At 52.1% G+C, this 17,945-nt stretch overlaps 1 protein-coding gene across 1 annotated transcript in view; it reads left to right on the top strand.

Annotated features, from left to right (window-relative positions):
• Positions 1-17,945, top strand: part of LOC142908863 (coxsackievirus and adenovirus receptor homolog) — a 62,987-nt gene continuing 45,042 nt past the window's right edge. The window contains exons 1-4 of the mRNA XM_076059505.1: positions 1-89; positions 5,588-5,715; positions 9,478-9,673; positions 17,532-17,684. Of these exons, the coding sequence (XP_075915620.1) occupies positions 11-89; positions 5,588-5,715; positions 9,478-9,673; positions 17,532-17,684 (556 nt within the window). The 5' untranslated portion in view covers positions 1-10. The remainder of the gene's footprint in view (positions 90-5,587; positions 5,716-9,477; positions 9,674-17,531; positions 17,685-17,945) is intronic.

The raw sequence follows: 17,945 nt of genomic DNA, 5'->3' as shown, positions 1-17,945 counted from the left end.
AGAAGACAAGATGGCGGCTATGGCGGTGTCTCGCTCTGCGCTGCTGCTGCCGCTGCTGCTGCTGCAAGTGACTGCGATCGCTATGAGCGGTGAGTCGGCGGCTGTCTCGCTGGTCGTGCCGTCTTATTGGCGAGGCTTTGTGTGTGTGTTTGTTTGGGTAAGTTTGTTCTGTTTTCCCAAGTGCACCTAGCCTGGCACGAGCGGCGTTGATAACGGTGGTGGGCGGGGGCGGTGCGGGCGGTGCGGATCTGTGAGGGGGTGTTCGATGTCTCAAAGTGAACCTAGCCTGGCACACGAGGCTGGTGCGGTAACGGGGAGCGGTGGCGCAGTGGTTAGCGACTGGGTTGAACGTCGCCACTGGGGGGGGGTGGGAGGGAGACAAAGGCGGCCGGGCGTGGTGCTGTGTCACATGTTGTAGCAGCTGCTGCTGCTGCTGACTCGCTAGCAGCACTTGCCCCTACAGCCTGTTGAAGGCTACACGGGGGAGCTTTGTCTTTCCTGGACACAGTCTCCCTCGCGTGTCAGACCTTCATCATAGGTGACACTTCATAGGTGACACTTCATAGGTGACACTTCATAGGTGACACGTCATAGGTGACACGTCATAGGTGACTCTTCATAGGTGACACTTCATAGGTTATACTTCATAGGTGACACTTCATAGGTGACACTTCATAGGTTATACTTCATAGGTGACACTTCATAGGTGATACTCATAGGTGACACTTCATAGGTGACACGTCATAGGTGACACTTTATAGGTGACACTTCATAGGTGACACTTCATAGGTGACACTCATAGGTGACGCTTCATAGGTGACACTTCATAGGTGACACTTCATAGGTGACACTTCATAGGTGATACCACAGGTGATACTTCATAGGTGATACTTCATAGGTGACACTTCATAGGTGATACTTCATAGGTGACACTTCATAGGTGATACTTCATAGGTGACACTTCATAGGTGATACTTCATAGGTGACACTTCATAGGTGATACTTCATAGGTGATACTTCATAGGTGATACTTCATAGTTGCCACTTCATAGGTGATACTTCATAGGTGATACTTCATAGGTGACACTTCATAGGTGACACTTCATAGGTGATACTTCATAGGTGATACTTCATAGGTGACACTTCATAGGTGACACTTCATAGGTGATACTTCATAGGTGACACTTCATAGGTGACACTTCATAGGTGATACATCATAGGTGATACTTCATAGGTGACACTTCATAGGTGACACTTCATAGGTGACACTTCATAGGTGATACTCATAGGTGACACATCATAGGTGACACGTCATAGGTGACACTTCATAGGTGACACTTCATAGGTGACACTTCATAGGTGACACTTCATAGGTGACACGTCATAGGTGACACGTCATAGGTGACACTTCATAGGTGACACTTCATAGGTGACACTTCATAGGTTATACTTCATAGGTGACACTTCATAGGTGACACTTCATAGGTTATACTTCATAGGTGACACTTCATAGGTGATACTCATAGGTGACACTTCATAGGTGACACGTCATAGGTGACACTTCATAGGTGACACTTCATAGGTGATACTTCATAGGTGATACTTCATAGGTGACACTTCATAGGTGATACTTCATAGGTGACACTTCATAGGTGACACTTCATAGGTGACACTTCATAGGTGACACTTCATAGGTGACACTTCATAGGTGATACTCATAGGTGACACGTCATAGGTGACACTTCATAGGTGACACTTCATAGGTGACACTTCATAGGTGACACTTCATAGGTGACACTTCATAGGTTATACTTCATAGGTGACACTTCATAGGTGATACTCATAGGTGACACTTCATAGGTGACACGTCATAGGTGACACTTTATAGGTGACACTTCATAGGTGACACTTCATAGGTGACACTCATAGGTGACGCTTCATAGGTGACACTTCATAGGTGACACTTCATAGGTGACACTTCATAGGTGATACCACAGGTGATACTTCATAGGTGATACTTCATAGGTGACACTTCATAGGTGATACTTCATAGGTGACACTTCATAGGTGATACTTCATAGGTGACACTTCATAGGTGATACTTCATAGGTGACACTTCATAGGTGATACTTCATAGGTGATACTTCATAGGTGATACTTCATAGGTGACACTTCATAGTTGACACTTCATAGGTGATACTTCATAGGTGATACTTCATAGGTGACACTTCATAGGTGACACTTCATAGGTGATACTTCATAGGTGATACTTCATAGGTGACACTTCATAGGTGATACTTCATAGGTGATACTTCATAGGTGACACTTCATAGGTGACAATTCATAGGTGATACATCATAGGTGATACTTCATAGGTGACACTTCATAGGTGACACTTCATAGGTGACACTTCATAGGTGACACTTCATAGGTGATACTCATAGGTGACACGTCATAGGTGACACTTCATAGGTGACACTTCATAGGTGACACTTCATAGGTGACACTTCATAGGTTATACTTCATAGGTGACACTTCATAGGTGATACTCATAGGTGACACGTCATAGGTGACACGTCATAGGTGACACTTCATAGGTGACACTTCATAGGTGACACTTCATAGGTTATACTTCATAGGTGACACTTCATAGGTGACACTTCATAGGTTATACTTCATAGGTGACACTTCATAGGTGATACTCATAGGTGACACTTCATAGGTGACACGTCATAGGTGACACTTCATAGGTGACACTTCATAGGTGATACTTCATAGGTGATACTTCATAGGTGACACTTCATAGGTGACACTTCATAGGTGATACTTCATAGGTGATACTTCATAGGTGACACTTCATAGGTGACACTTCATAGGTGATACATCATAGGTGATACTTCATAGGTGACACTTCATAGGTGACACTTCATAGGTGACACTTCATAGGTGATACTCATAGGTGACACGTCATAGGTGACACGTCATAGGTGACACTTCATAGGTGACACTTCATAGGTGACACTTCATAGGTGACACTTCATAGGTGACACTTCATAGGTTATACTTCATAGGTGACACTTCATAGGTGATACTCATAGGTGACACGTCATAGGTGACACGTCATAGGTGACACTTCATAGGTGACACTTCATAGGTGACACTTCATAGGTTATACTTCATAGCTGACACTTCATAGGTGACACTTCATAGGTTATACTTCATAGGTGACACTTCATAGGTGATACTCATAGGTGACACTTCATAGGTGACACGTCATAGGTGACACTTTATAGGTGACACTTCATAGGTGACACTTCATAGGTTATACTTCATAGGTGACACTTCATAGGTGACACTTCATAGTTGATACTTCATAGGTGATACTTCATAGGTGACACTTCATAGGTGACACTTCATAGGTGATACTTCATAGGTGATACTTCATAGGTGACACTTCATAGGTGACACTTCATAGGTGACACTCATAGGTGACGCTTCATAGGTGACACTTCATAGGTGACACTTCATAGGTGACACTTCATAGGTGATACCACAGGTGATACCACAGGTGATACTTCATAGGTGATACTTCATAGGTGACACTTCATAGGTGATACTTCATAGGTGACACTTCATAGGTGATACTTCATAGGTGACACTTCATAGGTGATACTTCATAGGTGACACTTCATAGGTGATACTTCATAGGTGATACTTCATAGGTGATACTTCATAGTTGACACTTCATAGGTGATACTTCATAGGTGATACTTCATAGGTGACACTTCATAGGTGACACTTCATAGGTGATACTTCATAGGTGATACTTCATAGGTGACACTTCATAGGTGACACTTCATAGGTGATACTTCATAGGTGATACTTCATAGGTGACACTTCATAGGTGACACTTCATAGGTGATACTTCATAGGTGACACTTGATAGGTGACACTTCATAGGTGACACTCATAGGTGACGCTTCATAGGTGATACTCATAGGTGACACTTCATAGGTGACACTTCATAGGTGACACTTCATAGGTGACACTTCATAGGTGACACTCATAGGTGACACTTCATAGGTGACGCTTCATAGGTGACATTTCATAGGTGACACTTCATAGGTGACACTTCATAGGTGACGCTTCATAGGTGATACTCATAGGTGACACTTCATAGGTGACGCTTCATAGGTGACACTTCATAGGTGACACTTCATAGGTGACACTTCATAGGTGACACTTCATAGGTGATACTTCAATGTGTGATGTCCACTTCCGCGGGTTCCGTTCCCAGTGAACCACAGAGAGTCACTTGAAGAAGCAGGCAGCTCAGAGGCAGCTCTGTGATGTCCACTTCCGCGGGTTCCGTTCCCAGTGAACCACAGAGAGTCACTTGAAGAAGCAGGCAGCTCAGAGGCAGCTCTGTGTTGTTCATGGCCACCGCGAGGAGGGAGCTTTCGCAACGAGAGTCTAGCCACCACCACCACAACAACAATCTGCTTTTAACGTTTAGTTTTTTTGTCCTTCCCCCGCACTTCCGATTCGCACGGTTGGCTACGTTACGGTTGTGCGAAAGAAGTTCAGCGTGCATATAGACGTACCCCTCCGCCCAGGAGTGGGTCACCTTAGCTGATTTTGTTTCAAGCGGGTGAAAACGCAAGAGGCCACGATAAAATCTTATCGGTCCCCGTGTAATTCTCTGGGTATGGGTCTCTGTGTGAGTCTGCGGGTATCTGTGTGAGTCTACGGGTCTCTGTGTGAGTCTATGGGTCTCTGTGGGAGTCTACGGGCATCTGTGTGAGTCTACGGGTATCTGTGTGAGTCTACGTGTCTCTGTTTGAGTCTACGGGTCTCTGTGTGAGTCTACGGTTCTCTGTATGAATCTACGGGTATCTGTGTAAAGTCTATGGCTCTCTGTGAGTCTTTGGGTCTCCGTGTGAGTCTATGGGTCTCTGTGTGAGTCTACGGGCATCTGTGTGAGTCTACGGGTCTCTGTGTGAGTCTACGGGTCTCTGTGTGAGTCTACGGGTATCTGTGTGAGTCTACGGGTCTCTGTGTGAGTCTACGGGTCTCTGTGTGAGTCTACGGGTCTCTGTGTGAGTCTACGGGTCTCTGTGTGAGTCTATGGGTCTATGTGTGAGTCTACGGGTCTCTGTGTGAGTCTACGGGTCTCTGTGTGAGTCTACGGGTATCTGTGTGAGTCTACGGGTGTCTGTGTGAGTCTATGGGTATATGTGTGAGTCTACGGGTATCTGTGTAAAGTCTATGGGTCTCTGTGAGTCTATGGGTCTCCGTGTGAGTCTACAGGTCTCTGTGTAAGTCTACGGGTGTCTGTGTGAGTCTACGGGTGTCTGTGTGAGTCTACGGGTATTTGTGTGAGTCTATGGGTCTCTGTGTGAGTCTATGGGTATATGTGTGAGTCTACGGGTATCTGTGTAAAGTCTATGGGTCTCTGTGAGTCTATGGGTCTCCGTATGAGTCTACAGGTCTCTGTGTGAGTCTACGGGTCTCTGTGTGAGTCTACTTGAAGATATTACTTCACAACCGTGTCACCACCACCACCCCCTTTCCCCCCTCTTTGCAGCCGTCTCGTGGATGGAGAAAGTGCAGGGGGAGACGGTGGTGCTGGGCTGCACCTGGACGGGCAACCCCACGGACACCGAGGTCCTGGACGTGGAGTGGTTCCTGCAGATGCCCACTACGAACATCTACGTGAGAAAGAGAGAGGGATACAGAGACGCACATCGCTACTCAGAGATGCCTGTAGCTTCTACTCAGAGACGCCCGTAGCTCCTACTCAGAGACGCCCGTAGCTCCTACTCAGAGACGCCTGTAGCTCCTACTCAGAGACGCCCGTAGCTCCTACTCAGAGACGCCTGTAGCTCCTGCTCAGAGACGCCCGTAGCTCCTACTCAGAGACGCCCGTAGCTCCTACTCAGAGACGCCCGTAGCTCCTACTCAGAGACGCCTGTAGCTCCTACACAGAGACGCCCATAGCTCCTACTCAGAGACGCCTGTAGCTCCTACTCAGAGACGCCTGTAGCTCCTACTCAGAGACGCCCGTAGCTCCTACTCAGAGACGCCCGTAGCTCCTACTCAGAGACGCCCTTAGCTCCTACTCAGAGACGCCTGTAGCTCGTACTCAGAGATGCCTGTAGCTCCTACTCAAAGACGCCTGTAGCTCCTACTCAGAGACGCCCGTAGCTCCTACGCAGAGACTCCCTTGGGCTCCTATTCAGAGACGCCCGTAGCTCCTACTCAGAGACGCCCGTAGCTCCTACTCAGAGACGCCCATCGGACACGCAGAGACGCCTGTAGCTCCTACTCAGAGACTCCCTTGGGCTCCTACTCAGAGACGCCCGTAGCTCCTATGTAGAAGTCCGCAGGCTCCTACACAGGCACCAGCAGGCTCCTACACAGGCACCAGCAGGCTCCTACACAGGCACCAGCAGGCTCCTACACAGACACCAGTAGGCTCCTACACAGACACCAGCAGGCTCCTACACAGACACCAGCAGGCTCCTACACAGACACCAGCAGGCTCCTACACAGGCACCAACAGGTTCCTACACACGCACCAGCAGGCTCCTACACAGACACCAACAGGCTCCTACACAGGCACCAACAGGCTCCTACACAGGCACCAGCAGGCTCCTACACAGGCACCAGCAGGCTCCTACACACACACACCAGCAGGCTCCTACACAGACACCAGCAGGCTCCTACACAGGCACCAACAGGCTCCTACACAGGCACCAGCAGGCTCCTACACAGGCACCAGCAGGCTCCTACACACACACCAGCAGGCTCCTACACAGGCACCAGCAGGCTCCTACACAGACACCAGCAGGCTCCTACACAGGCACCAACAGGCTCCTACACACACACCAGCAGGATCCTACACAGACACCAGCAGGCTCCTACACAGACACCAGCAGGCTCCTACACACACACCAGCAGGCTCCTACACAGGCACCAGCAGGCTCCTACACAGACACCAGCAGGCTCCTACACAGGCGCCCGTAGGATCCTACACAGAAGCCGCCCCCACAGGCTCCTACACAGGCACCAGCAGGCTCCTACACAGAAGCCGCCCCCACAGGCTCCTACACAGAAGCCGCCCCCACAGGCTCCTACACAGAAGCCGCCCCCACAGGCTCCTACACAGAAGCCGCCCTCACAGGCTCGTACAGAATCAGAATTCACCTTCTTGGTTCTTTCGGTAAAGTCACCGCCACATAGACTGGAAATAAAATAATGAAATAAAATAATAATAATGCGATTCTCACGACGTTTCGGCCACAACACAAGTGGGCCTTCTTCAGGTGAAGAAACAGGGCTATCAAGAAGACGGAACTTGAATGAACGCTGTCAGGCAAGGACCGCGTCTTTTGAAGCTGTGTGGGCGAAGTTGAATTAGCATGTTACCAGCCTCACCTCCGGAGAGGGAGGTGGGATGGTAACATGCTAATTCAACTCTGCCCACACATATTCTTAGCTATTTCGGTAAAGTCACGTTGAAGGGCAACAATAAAATAATAAAATATATTAAAATAATAAAATATATAAAACAATAATTTTTTATTGTTTTATATATATTTTATTATTTTATTGTTTCCCTTCAACGTGACTTTACCGAAAGAGCTAACAATATGAATCACTGCAGTCACGAAAGCTTTAAATCAAAATTCCGCCCACACAGCTTCAAAAGACGTGGTCCTTGCTTAACAGCGTTCATTCAAGCTCCGTCTTCTTGATAGCCCTGTTTCTTCACCTGAAGAAGGCCACTTGTGTTGTGGCCGAAACGTCGTGAGAATTGCATTATTACTTGACTTCATTATTTTATTTCCAGTCTACGTGGCGGTGACTTTACCGAAAGAACCAAGAATGTGAATCCCTGCAGTCACGAAAGCTTTAAATCGAAACAGAATCGGAATATGTATATACACTGCAGGAGGAATCCGATGAGCTGTAAAGCTCTTTGTTCACAGATGGGGTGGGTCAGAACGTTCCAACAACAAACGGCTACAAGAACACGTGTCAGGAGTGCAACGTATAGGAAAACAAATCAATTGAACAGTATAAAAATAAATGTAAATTTAAACCTGGTAAAGCCCACTGAACTATTAGGGTCTTATTCTTGGTTCTTTCGGTAAAGTCACCGCCACGTAGAAGGGAAACAATAAAATAATAAAAATATAAAACAATAAAATTCTCACGACGTTTCGACTGCAACACAAGAAGCAATCATCGTCAGGTGTGAAAACCACAGCAAGAACAATTTGAATAAAAATGGCGGGTTTTTTTTAACGTCAGCACCACGGAGAGCGATTTGGAAGTTTGTTCAGATGGACGAGTCCATCTATGTTCGGAAAAGAGGAGGGGGGAGACGAAAATAATGGATGCGGTCTGAAAGTCACCGTAAGCGTGAACAATCAATCAAGACCCGAAATGGTTTAGCAAATCCTTCCAACGATTGCTAAGCCCAGAATCCATCTCCTCGGTTGAAATTGTCTCCGTGTTTGTATATGCGGATAGCCTCATGAACGAATCTCTCTTGGTAACCGTAATCGTGAACAATCAATTAAGACCCCAAATGGTTTATCAAATCCTTCCAACGATTGCTAAGCCCAGAATCCATCTCCTCGGTTGAAATTGTCTCCGTGTTTGTACGTGCGGATAGCCTCATGAACGAAACTCTCTTGGTAACCGTAAGCGTGAACAATCAATTAAGACCCGAAATGGTTTATCAAATCCTTCCAACGATTGCTAAGCCCAGAATCCATCTTCTCGGTTGAAATTGTCTCCGTGTTTGTATATGCGGATAGCCTCATGAACGAATCTCTCTTGGTAACCGTAAGCGTGAACAATCAATTAAGACCCCAAATGGTTTATCAAATCCTTCCAACGATTGCTAAGCCCAGAATCCATCTCCTCGGTTGAAATTGTCTCCGTGTTTGTACGTGCGGATAGCCTCATGAACGAATCTCTCTTGGTAACCGTAAGGGTGAACAAGCAATTAAGACCCCAAATGGTTGATCAAATCCTTCCAATGATTGCTAAGCCCAGAATCCATCTCCTCGGTTGAAATTGTCTCCGTGTTTGTACGTGCGGATAGCCTCATGAACGAATCTCTCTTGGTAACTGTAAGCGTGAACAATCAATTAAGACCCCAAATGGTTTGTCAAATCCTTCCAACGATTGCTAAGCCCAGAATCCATCTCCTCGGTTGAAATTGTCTCCGTGTAGGTACGTGCGGATAGCCTCATGAACGAATCTCTCTTGGTAACCGTAAGCGTGAACAATCAATTAAGACCCCAAATGGTTAGTCAAATCCTTCCGACGATTGCTAAGCCCAGAATCCATCTCCTCGGTTGAAATTGTCTCCGTGTAGGTACGTGCGGATAGCCTCACGGCGGCGGCGGTGGCGATGGCGGAGCCCTTTTTGTCCGTCCCCCACCCCCCTGCCCTCAGGTTGCCACGTTCGCCGGGGGCGAGGGGCACATCTACCCGGACTTCGCGTCCCGCGTGCGATTCGCCCGCAACGCGACGCGGAGGGACGCGTCGCTGCAGATCGCCGGGCTGCGGGCGAGCGACGCCGGCGTCTACACGTGCAAGGTGAAGTTCGGCACTTTCATCAAGCTAGAGACCATCAGGCTCACCGTGCTGGGTAACGAACGCACGCACGCGCACACGCACGTACGCACACGCAGGTACGCACGTACACACACGTACACGCACGCACACACACGTACACACACGCATGCACGTACACACGTATACGCACGCACACGCACGTACACACATGCACGCACACGCACGCACACGCACGTACACACGTACACGCACGCACACGCACGTACACACACGCACGCACACGCACGCACGCACGTACACACGTACACGCACATGCACGTACACACATGCACGCACGCGCACATGCACGCATGCACACACACGTACACACACGTACACGCACGCACGTACACACACGCACGCACACACACGCACGTACATGCACGCACGCACGCACGTACAACAACAACAACCGCCATTCGCCACTAAGTGGCGGTGACGTCACCACGACGCTTGTGCCAGGCTATGTGCACCCTGAGGCCACGTGAAGTGTCGAACGCCCGCTGGCAGGAGGTCACGGGGCAGACCCAGGTGCCACGCACGGGTCGACTGACTGTGGCAACCTGCTGTGCTTTAGCCACCCGGCGCTCCGCTCGTTGTTGTGAGCGTCGCTCCTCCGCCCTCCGTTGTTGTTGGAGGGTGACTGCCTCCAACTGCCCAGTAGCGTCCTTCACGAGCCTCCTCCACAGAGGCCGATCTTGACACCGCTGGTACCAGTCATCGGCAAGTCCACTCAGCTCCACGTCCTCCTGTACCACATCACTCCATCTCTTCTCTAGCCCGTGCCGTGCCCGCGTAGCCCCCTCAATCCGGCCAAACAAAAGCTGTTTCGGCATGCGGTGGCTGTGCATGCGGGCTACATGACCCAGCCATCGCAGCCTTCCCCGCCGGAGGAGCTCACCGATGGGACCTTGCCCAGATCTTTCAAGGATTTGTGAGCTCCTCACACAATCCATTCTGGTTAAACCCAGGATGGATCGTAGGCAGGCCAGCATAAATGTTTCTAACCGGCGAAGATGTTCCATTAGGGGGGTCCACGTTTCGCAAGCGTAGAGAAGGGAGGGAATGACCGTGGCCGAGAAGACCTGAAGCTTAGTGCGGAGCGACAGACCAGGTAGCTTCCACACAGCGTTACGCAACCGATGAAAAGATATTGCCGCTCGACTGATTCGGAGTGAGACCTCTGCTGTTAAACTGGAGCCAGTCATAAGCACACTGCCCAGGTATGGGAAACTCTCCACTCTCTCCACAACTGCCCCATCACCGATTGGGAGTTTTGGGGGCGGAGTGTCCGATGGTACAAAATACCCAGGCAGGTGCTTAGTTTTGGTGGGGCTGATGGTAAGGCCCCACCTCTTAGTGGCACGCTCCAGTCTCAGCAGCAGCGTTTCCAACTCCTCCTCTGAATGAGCAGTTATTACCAAATCATCAGCATACATAACATGGTTGAGCAATAGGGAGCCATCCCTTGACCGCACCCGGGCGTCGATCAGCCTCCCATTATATCTGTACCATATGGAGATTCCCCCGGTACAGCTATTGAAGGCTTCACGAACTACGTGGTCAAAGTAGATGTTAAATAATGTGGGAGCCAGAGGACATCCCTGTCACACCCCAAGGTTAACAGGGAATGGCTCTGACTCCCGGCCACGTAGTTTTACCCGGGCCCGCTCACCATCATGAAGGTCCTTAATGATCGTGAGCAGAGGGTCAGGTACTCCAAAAGCACGAAGAACAACCCAGAGCCCAGGCCTACTGATGGTATCATAGGCCTTGACCAGGTCAATAAAGCAGAGATGTAGGTCTTGTTGGAATTCCCTACACCTCTGCTGTAGCAGACGGACAGAAAATATGGCATCTGTGCAGGACCGCCCTTTCCTGAAACCGCATTGGGGCTCCGCAAGCCTCTCCTCAGCATGCCTGGCAAGGCGATGTTGAATAATCCTTGCCAGGACCTTTCCCGGCACACTGAGGAGTGAGATGCCCCTGTAGTTGTTACAGTCTGTGCGGTCCCCCTTCTTAAAAAGGGGGACCACCAGGGCATCCTTCCAATCCTGCGGAACCCATCCAGTGGTCCAGACTGTTGTTATGATGTCATATAGGGCAGTCTGTGCACAAACGCCGCCCTCCCTCATCTCTGCCCGCTGCCTTTTCTGGTCTCAGACTCCGGATCGCCTTCAGTACTTCCTCAACAGATGGCACCTCAGCCAGCCACTCACAGGGGGTGACTTCTTCCAATATTTGATGCACCGCAGCCTCAGCAGGGTCATCCTCACTTTGTGCCACGATGTTTTCCTGGCTGAGGGATTTTCCCTCCCCCAGGACCTCACAGAAATGCTCAGAAAACCTGCAAACCTGTTTCTGGGGGTCGGAGATTGGGTCACCGTTTTTTCCCCTAATGATGGTAATAGGTGTGGCGCTGCAAATTACTTTTTTGATGGAGTTAAATAGAGATTTGTGATCACGGGCCACTGAGGCAGACTCAATCTCCTCAGCAACCCGCGACTACCACCCATCCTTGCAGCGCCTCACGGCTCTCCGAACCTCCGAGCGAAGGCTGCGGTAAGCCTCCACATTCTCTGACGTGGGATTCTGTAGCCGATGACAGTGGGCCTGTCGCTTTTTCTCAACCATCCTGAACACCTCCTCTGTCAGCCAGGGTCTATGGGGAGGTCTGGACCGCGTACCCAAAGCAGCCATTGCAGCTGCATGAGTCACAGTCCTAAACCTCGCCCATTTACCCTCGACATCAGGAGGAGTGGAGGACGATGCCAATCCCAGCCGCAAGCGATGATGAAATTCTCGCTTGCAACTTTCATCAGATAACTGAGACCAGGCCACTTTAGGTTGGAATGGGGTCCTGGGTATACACCCACCACCGGAGTGGAAGAATGGCAGGCACATCTTACAGATGACTAGTCGATGGTCAGAGGGCAGATCAGCTCCACGGTAGGTCCTGGTGTCAAGGACATGGGCTCGCATCCGCTGGTCCGTCACTATGTAGTCCAGCAGATGTTCTTGCTTGGACCCGGCATGCATCCATGATGTTGTGTGGATGCGCCGATGCCGGAACAGCGTGTTGGTAATTACAAGCCCATGGGCTGCACAAACATCTAGCAGCCTCCTACCGTTGTTATTGAGCTGATCTGGCCCATGCCCTCCAATCACTCCAGACCAGGTGCCAGTATCATGACCAACTCGGGCATGGAAGTCACCCAACATGATAACTCTATCCCGAGGGGCCACTTTAGCCAGCACCTGTGACAGGAGGTCATAGAAGGCATCTGACTCATCGGCTTTGCCTGCATCCCTCCACGGATGTTCATCTTTGGTGGGGGCATAAGTAACAACGACCACCATTCCTCGCCTCCGGTTGATGGGAAGGCGAGCCCAAAGTAGCCTGGGACTTACAGCTTCTCACACCTCACCGCTACGCTCCCACGCCCCCTCATTCTTTTGTTCAAAAGAAGAGCCACACCCTGTTGTTTGGCAGTCTGCTGCCCCGAGTAGAGGACGGTCCACCCCTCATGGTGGCAGGAGCCAGAGCCGGTCCACCGGACCTCCTGAATGCCACACAGATCCAGGCGGTACCGTTCCAGCTCCCGACAGAGGAGTGGCAGCCTCTCCTCCGCAGTGAGCGTTCGAACATTCCACGTGGCCACCCGTAGTGGCTTTTCGTTGTTTCTGGAGGAGCCCCGAGGGTAGATATTCAATCTCCTGGCTCCGCCAATTGGGGTTTGGCCAGGAGACGTCATAGACGCCTGGCCCCCCGGGGCCTCCGGCACAAGCTTATTAGTTACATATTTCAGTTTAACTCGTGGTTTAGTGGTAATTAATTGAAGGTGGAGGGGTTACCAGCCCCTCGCACCCGTACACACACGTACACACACGCACGTACACACACACACGTACACGCGCGCACACGCACGTACACGCACGTGCACGCACGCACACACATGCACGTACACGCATGTACACGCACGCACGCACATGCACGCACGTACACACACGTACACACACGTACACACATGCACGTACACACACGCACGTACACGCACGTACACGCACTTGCACGCACGTACGCACGTACACGCACACATGTAGACATACGTACACGCACGTACACGCACGTACGTGCACGCACGCACACACACGTGTGCGTGCGTGCGTGTACGTGTGGGTCTCTGTGGGTCTGGGTGTCTGTGGGTGTCTACGAGTGTACGTGTGCACGTTGAACTTGTTTCGCGCCGTAAAGTAGCCAACCGTGCTGTGGGTCTCTGTGTCTGTGGGTCTCTGTGTCTGTGGGTCTCTGTGGGTCTCTGTGTCTGCGGGTCTCTGTGGGTCTCTGTGAGTCTCTGTGGGTCTCTGTGAGTGTCTCTGTGTCTGTGGGTCTCTGTGGGTCTCTGTGGGTCTCTGTGTCTGCGGGTCTCTGTGGGTCTCTGTGGGTCTCTGTGTCTGCGGGTCTCTGTGGGTCTCTGTGGGTCTCTGTGGGTCTCTGTGTCTGTGGGTCTCTGTGGGTCTCTGTGGGTCTCTGTGAGTGTCTCTGTGAGTCTCTGTGGGTCTCTGTGGGTCTCTGTGGGTCTCTGTGGGTCTCTGTGGGTGTCTCTGTGTCTGTGGGTCTCTGTGAGTGTCTCTGTGTCTGCGGGTCTCTGTGGGTCTCTGTGAGTCTCTGTGGGTCTCTGTGGGTCTCTGTGGGTCTTTGTGGGTGTCTCTGTGTCTGCGAGTCTCTATGGGTCTCTGTGGGTCTCTGTGGGTCTCTGTGGGTTTCTCTGTGTCTGTGGGTCTCTGTGGGTCTCTGTGGGTGTCTCTGTGTCTGCGGGTGTCTGTGGGTCTCTGTGGGTCTCTGTGGGTCTCTGTGAGTGTCTCTGTGTCTGCGGGTCTCTGTGAGTCTCTGTGGGTCTCTCTGGGTCTCTGTGTCTGTGGGTCTCTGGGTCTCTGTGAGTGTCTCTGTGTCTGCGGGTCTCTGTGGGTCTGGGTGTCTGTGGGTCTCTGTGGGTCTGGGTGTCTGTGGGTCTCTGTGGGTCTCTATGGGTGTCTCTGTGTCTACACGTCTGTGTGGTTCTCTGTGAGTCTCTGTGGGTCTCTGCGGGTCTCTGTGGGTCTCTGTGGGTGTCTCTGTGTCTGCGGGTCTCTGTGGGTCTCTGTGAGTCTCTGTGTCTGCGGGTCTCTGTGGGTCTGGGCGTCTGTGGGTCTCTGTGGGTCTCTGGGTGTCTGTGGGTCTCTGTGGGTCTCTGTGGGTCTGGGTGTCTGTGGGTCTCTGTGGGTCTCTGTGGGTCTCTATGTCTGCGGGTCTCTGGGTCTCTGTGAGTCTCTGTGGGTCTCTGTGTCTGCGGGTCTCTGTGGGTCTCTGTTGGTCTGGGTGTCTGTGGGTCTCTGTGGGTGTCTCTGTGTCTGTGGGTCTCTGTGGGTCTGGGTGTCTGTGGGTCTCTGCAGGTGTCTCTGTGTCTGCGGGTCTCTGGGTCTTTGTGGGTGTCTGTGGGTCTCTGTGAGTCTCTGTGAGTGTCTCTGTGTCTGTGGATCTCTGTGAGTCTCTGTGAGTGTCTCTGTGTCTGCGGGTCTCTGTGGGTCTCTGTGGATCTCTGTGTCTGTGGGTCTCTGGGTCTCTGTGAGTGTCTCTGTGTCTGCGGGTCTCTGTGGGTCTGGGTGTCTGTGGGTCTCTGTGGGTCTCTGTGGGTCTGGGTGTCTGTGGGTCTCTGTGCGTCTCTATGGGTGTCTCTGTGTCTGCACGTCTCTGTGGGTCTCTGTGAGTCTCTGTGGGTGTCTCTGTGTCTGCGGGTCTCTGTGGGTCTCTGTGAGTCTCTGTGTCTGCGGGTCTCTGTGGGTCTGGGCGTCTGTGGGTCTCTGTGGGTCTCTGTGGGTCTGGGTGTCTGTGGGTCTCTGTGGGTTTCTGTGGGTCTGGGTGTCTGTGGGTCTCTGTGGGTCTCTGTGGGTCTCTGTGTCTGCGGGTCTCTGGGTCTCTGTGAGTCTCTGTGGGTCTCTGTGGGTGTCTCTGTGTCTGCGGGTCTCTGTGGGTCTCTGTGGGTCTGGGTGTCTGTGGGTCTCTGTGGGTGTCTCTGTGTCTGTGGGTCTCTGTGGGTCTGGGTGTCTGTGGGTCTCTGCAGGTCTCTGTGGGTGTCTCTGTGTCTGCGGGTCTCTGGGTCTCTGTGGGTGTCTGTGTGTCTGCGGGTCTCTGGGTCTCTGTGGGTGTCTCTGTGTCTGCAGGTCTCTGTGGGTCTCTGTGGGTCTCTGTGGGTCTCTGTGAGTGTCTCTGTGTCTGCGGGTCTCTGTGAGTCTCTGTGGGTCTCTCTGGGTCTCTGTGTCTGTGGGTCTCTGGGTCTCTGTGAGTGTCTCTGTGTCTGCGGGTCTCTGTGGGTCTCTGTGAGTCTCTGTGTCTGCGGGTCTCTGTGGGTCTGGGCGTCTGTGGGTCTCTGTGGGTCTCTGGGTGTCTGTGGGTCTCTGTGGGTCTCTGTGGGTCTGGTTGTCTGTGGGTCTCTGTGGGTCTCTGTGGGTCTCTGTGTCTGCGGGTCTCTGTGGGTCTGGGCGTCTGTGGGTCTCTGTGGGTCTCTGGGTGTCTGTGGGTCTCTGTGGGTCTGGGTGTCTGTGGGTCTCTGTGGGTCTCTGTGGGTCTCTGTGTCTGCGGGTCTCTGGGTCTCTGTGAGTCTCTGTGGGTCTCTGTGTCTGCGGGTCTCTGTGGGTCTCTGTTGGTCTGGGTGTCTGTGGGTCTCTGTGGGTGTCTCTGTGTCTGTGGGTCTCTGTGAGTCTGGGTGTCTGTGGGTCTCTGCAGGTCTCTGTGGGTGTCTCTGTGTCTGTGGGTCTCTGGGTCTTTATGGGTGTCTGTGGGTCTCTGTGAGTCTCTGTGAGTGTCTCTGTGTCTGTGGGTCTCTGTGAGTCTCTGTGAGTGTCTCTGTGTCTGCGGGTCTCTGTGGGTCTCTGTGGGTCTCTGTGGGTCTCTGTGTCTGTGGGTCTCTGGGTCTCTGTGAGTGTCTCTGTGTCTGCGGGTCTCTGTGGGTCTGGGTGTCTGTGGGTCTCTGTGGGTCTCTGTGGGTCTGGGTGTCTGTGGGTCTCTGTGGGTCTCTATGGGTGTCTCTGTGTCTGCACGTCTCTGTGGGTCTCTGTGAGTCTCTGTGGGTGTCTCTGTGTCTGCGGGTCTCTGTGGGTCTCTGTGAGTATTTGTGTCTGCGGGTCTCTGTGGGTCTGGGCGTCTGTGGGTCTCTGTGGGTCTCTGTGGGTCTGGGTGTCTGTGGGTCTCTGTGGGTCTCTGTGGGTCTGGGTGTCTGTGGGTCTCTGTGGGTCTCTGTGGGTCTCTGTGTCTGCGGGTCTCTGGGTCTCTGTGAGTCTCTCTGGGTCTCTGTGGGTGTCTCTGTGTCTGCGGGTCTCTGTGGGTCTCTGTGGGTCTGGGTGTCTGTGGGTCTCTGTGGGTGTCTCTGTGTCTGTGGGTTTCTGTGGGTCTGGGTGTCTGTGGGTCTCTGTGAGTCTCTGTGAGTGTCTCTGTGTCTCTGTGTCTGTGGGTCTTTGTGAGTCTCTGTGAGTGTCTCTGTGTCTGCGGGTCTCTGTGGGTCTCTGTGAGTCTCTGTGGGTCTCTGTGGGTCTCTGTGGGTGTCTCTGTGGGTCTCTGTGAGTGTCTCTGTGTCTGTGGGTCTCTGTGGGTGTCTGTGGGTCTCTGTGAGTCTCTCTGGGTCTCTGTGAGTGTCTCTGTGGGTCTCTGTGGGTGTCTCTGTGTCTGCGGCTCTCTGTGGGTGCCCGTGGGTGTCTGGGTGCCCGTGGGTGTCTACGAGTGTTACGTGCGCACGTTGATCTTGTTTCGTCACGTGGCCACAGGCGCCAAACGGAGCGCAACAGAGAGGACTTGGGCCTGTTGTGAGCCCTTTCTCCTGCTGCCCCACCCCCACCCCCCACTGTCCCACCTGGCACAGTGAAGCCGTCCCAGCCCAGCTGCGTGGTGAACGGTTCGCTGCAGCAGGGCGAGGAGCTGTCGCTGCAGTGCCTGTCCACGGAGGGGACGTCGCCCATCAGATATCGGTGGAGCAAGGCCGGCGGGGAGGAGGGTCCCTCACCGTCCGTGCTGGGTGGGTGGCACCTCAGACGGCGCGAGGAACGTGACGAGGACGATGACGACGATGACGACGATGACGACGATGATGACGATGATGACTATGATGATGATGATGAGACCCACAGACTCAACACACATAGAGACCCATAGACTCACCACACAGAGACCCATAGACTCACCACACAGAGAGTCCCACAGACTCACCACACAGAGACCCATAGACTCACCACACACAGAGACCCATAGACTCACCACACACAGAGACCCACAGACT

This window comes from Petromyzon marinus, unplaced genomic scaffold (assembly GCF_048934315.1).
Source record: "Petromyzon marinus isolate PM22_M1 ecotype Great Lakes invasive population unplaced genomic scaffold, UKy_Petmar_22M1.pri1.0 PM_G_Scaffold_105, whole genome shotgun sequence".
Classification (NCBI taxonomy): domain Eukaryota; kingdom Metazoa; phylum Chordata; class Hyperoartia; order Petromyzontiformes; family Petromyzontidae; genus Petromyzon; species Petromyzon marinus.
This window is presented reverse-complemented; position numbering and strand designations above follow the sequence as displayed.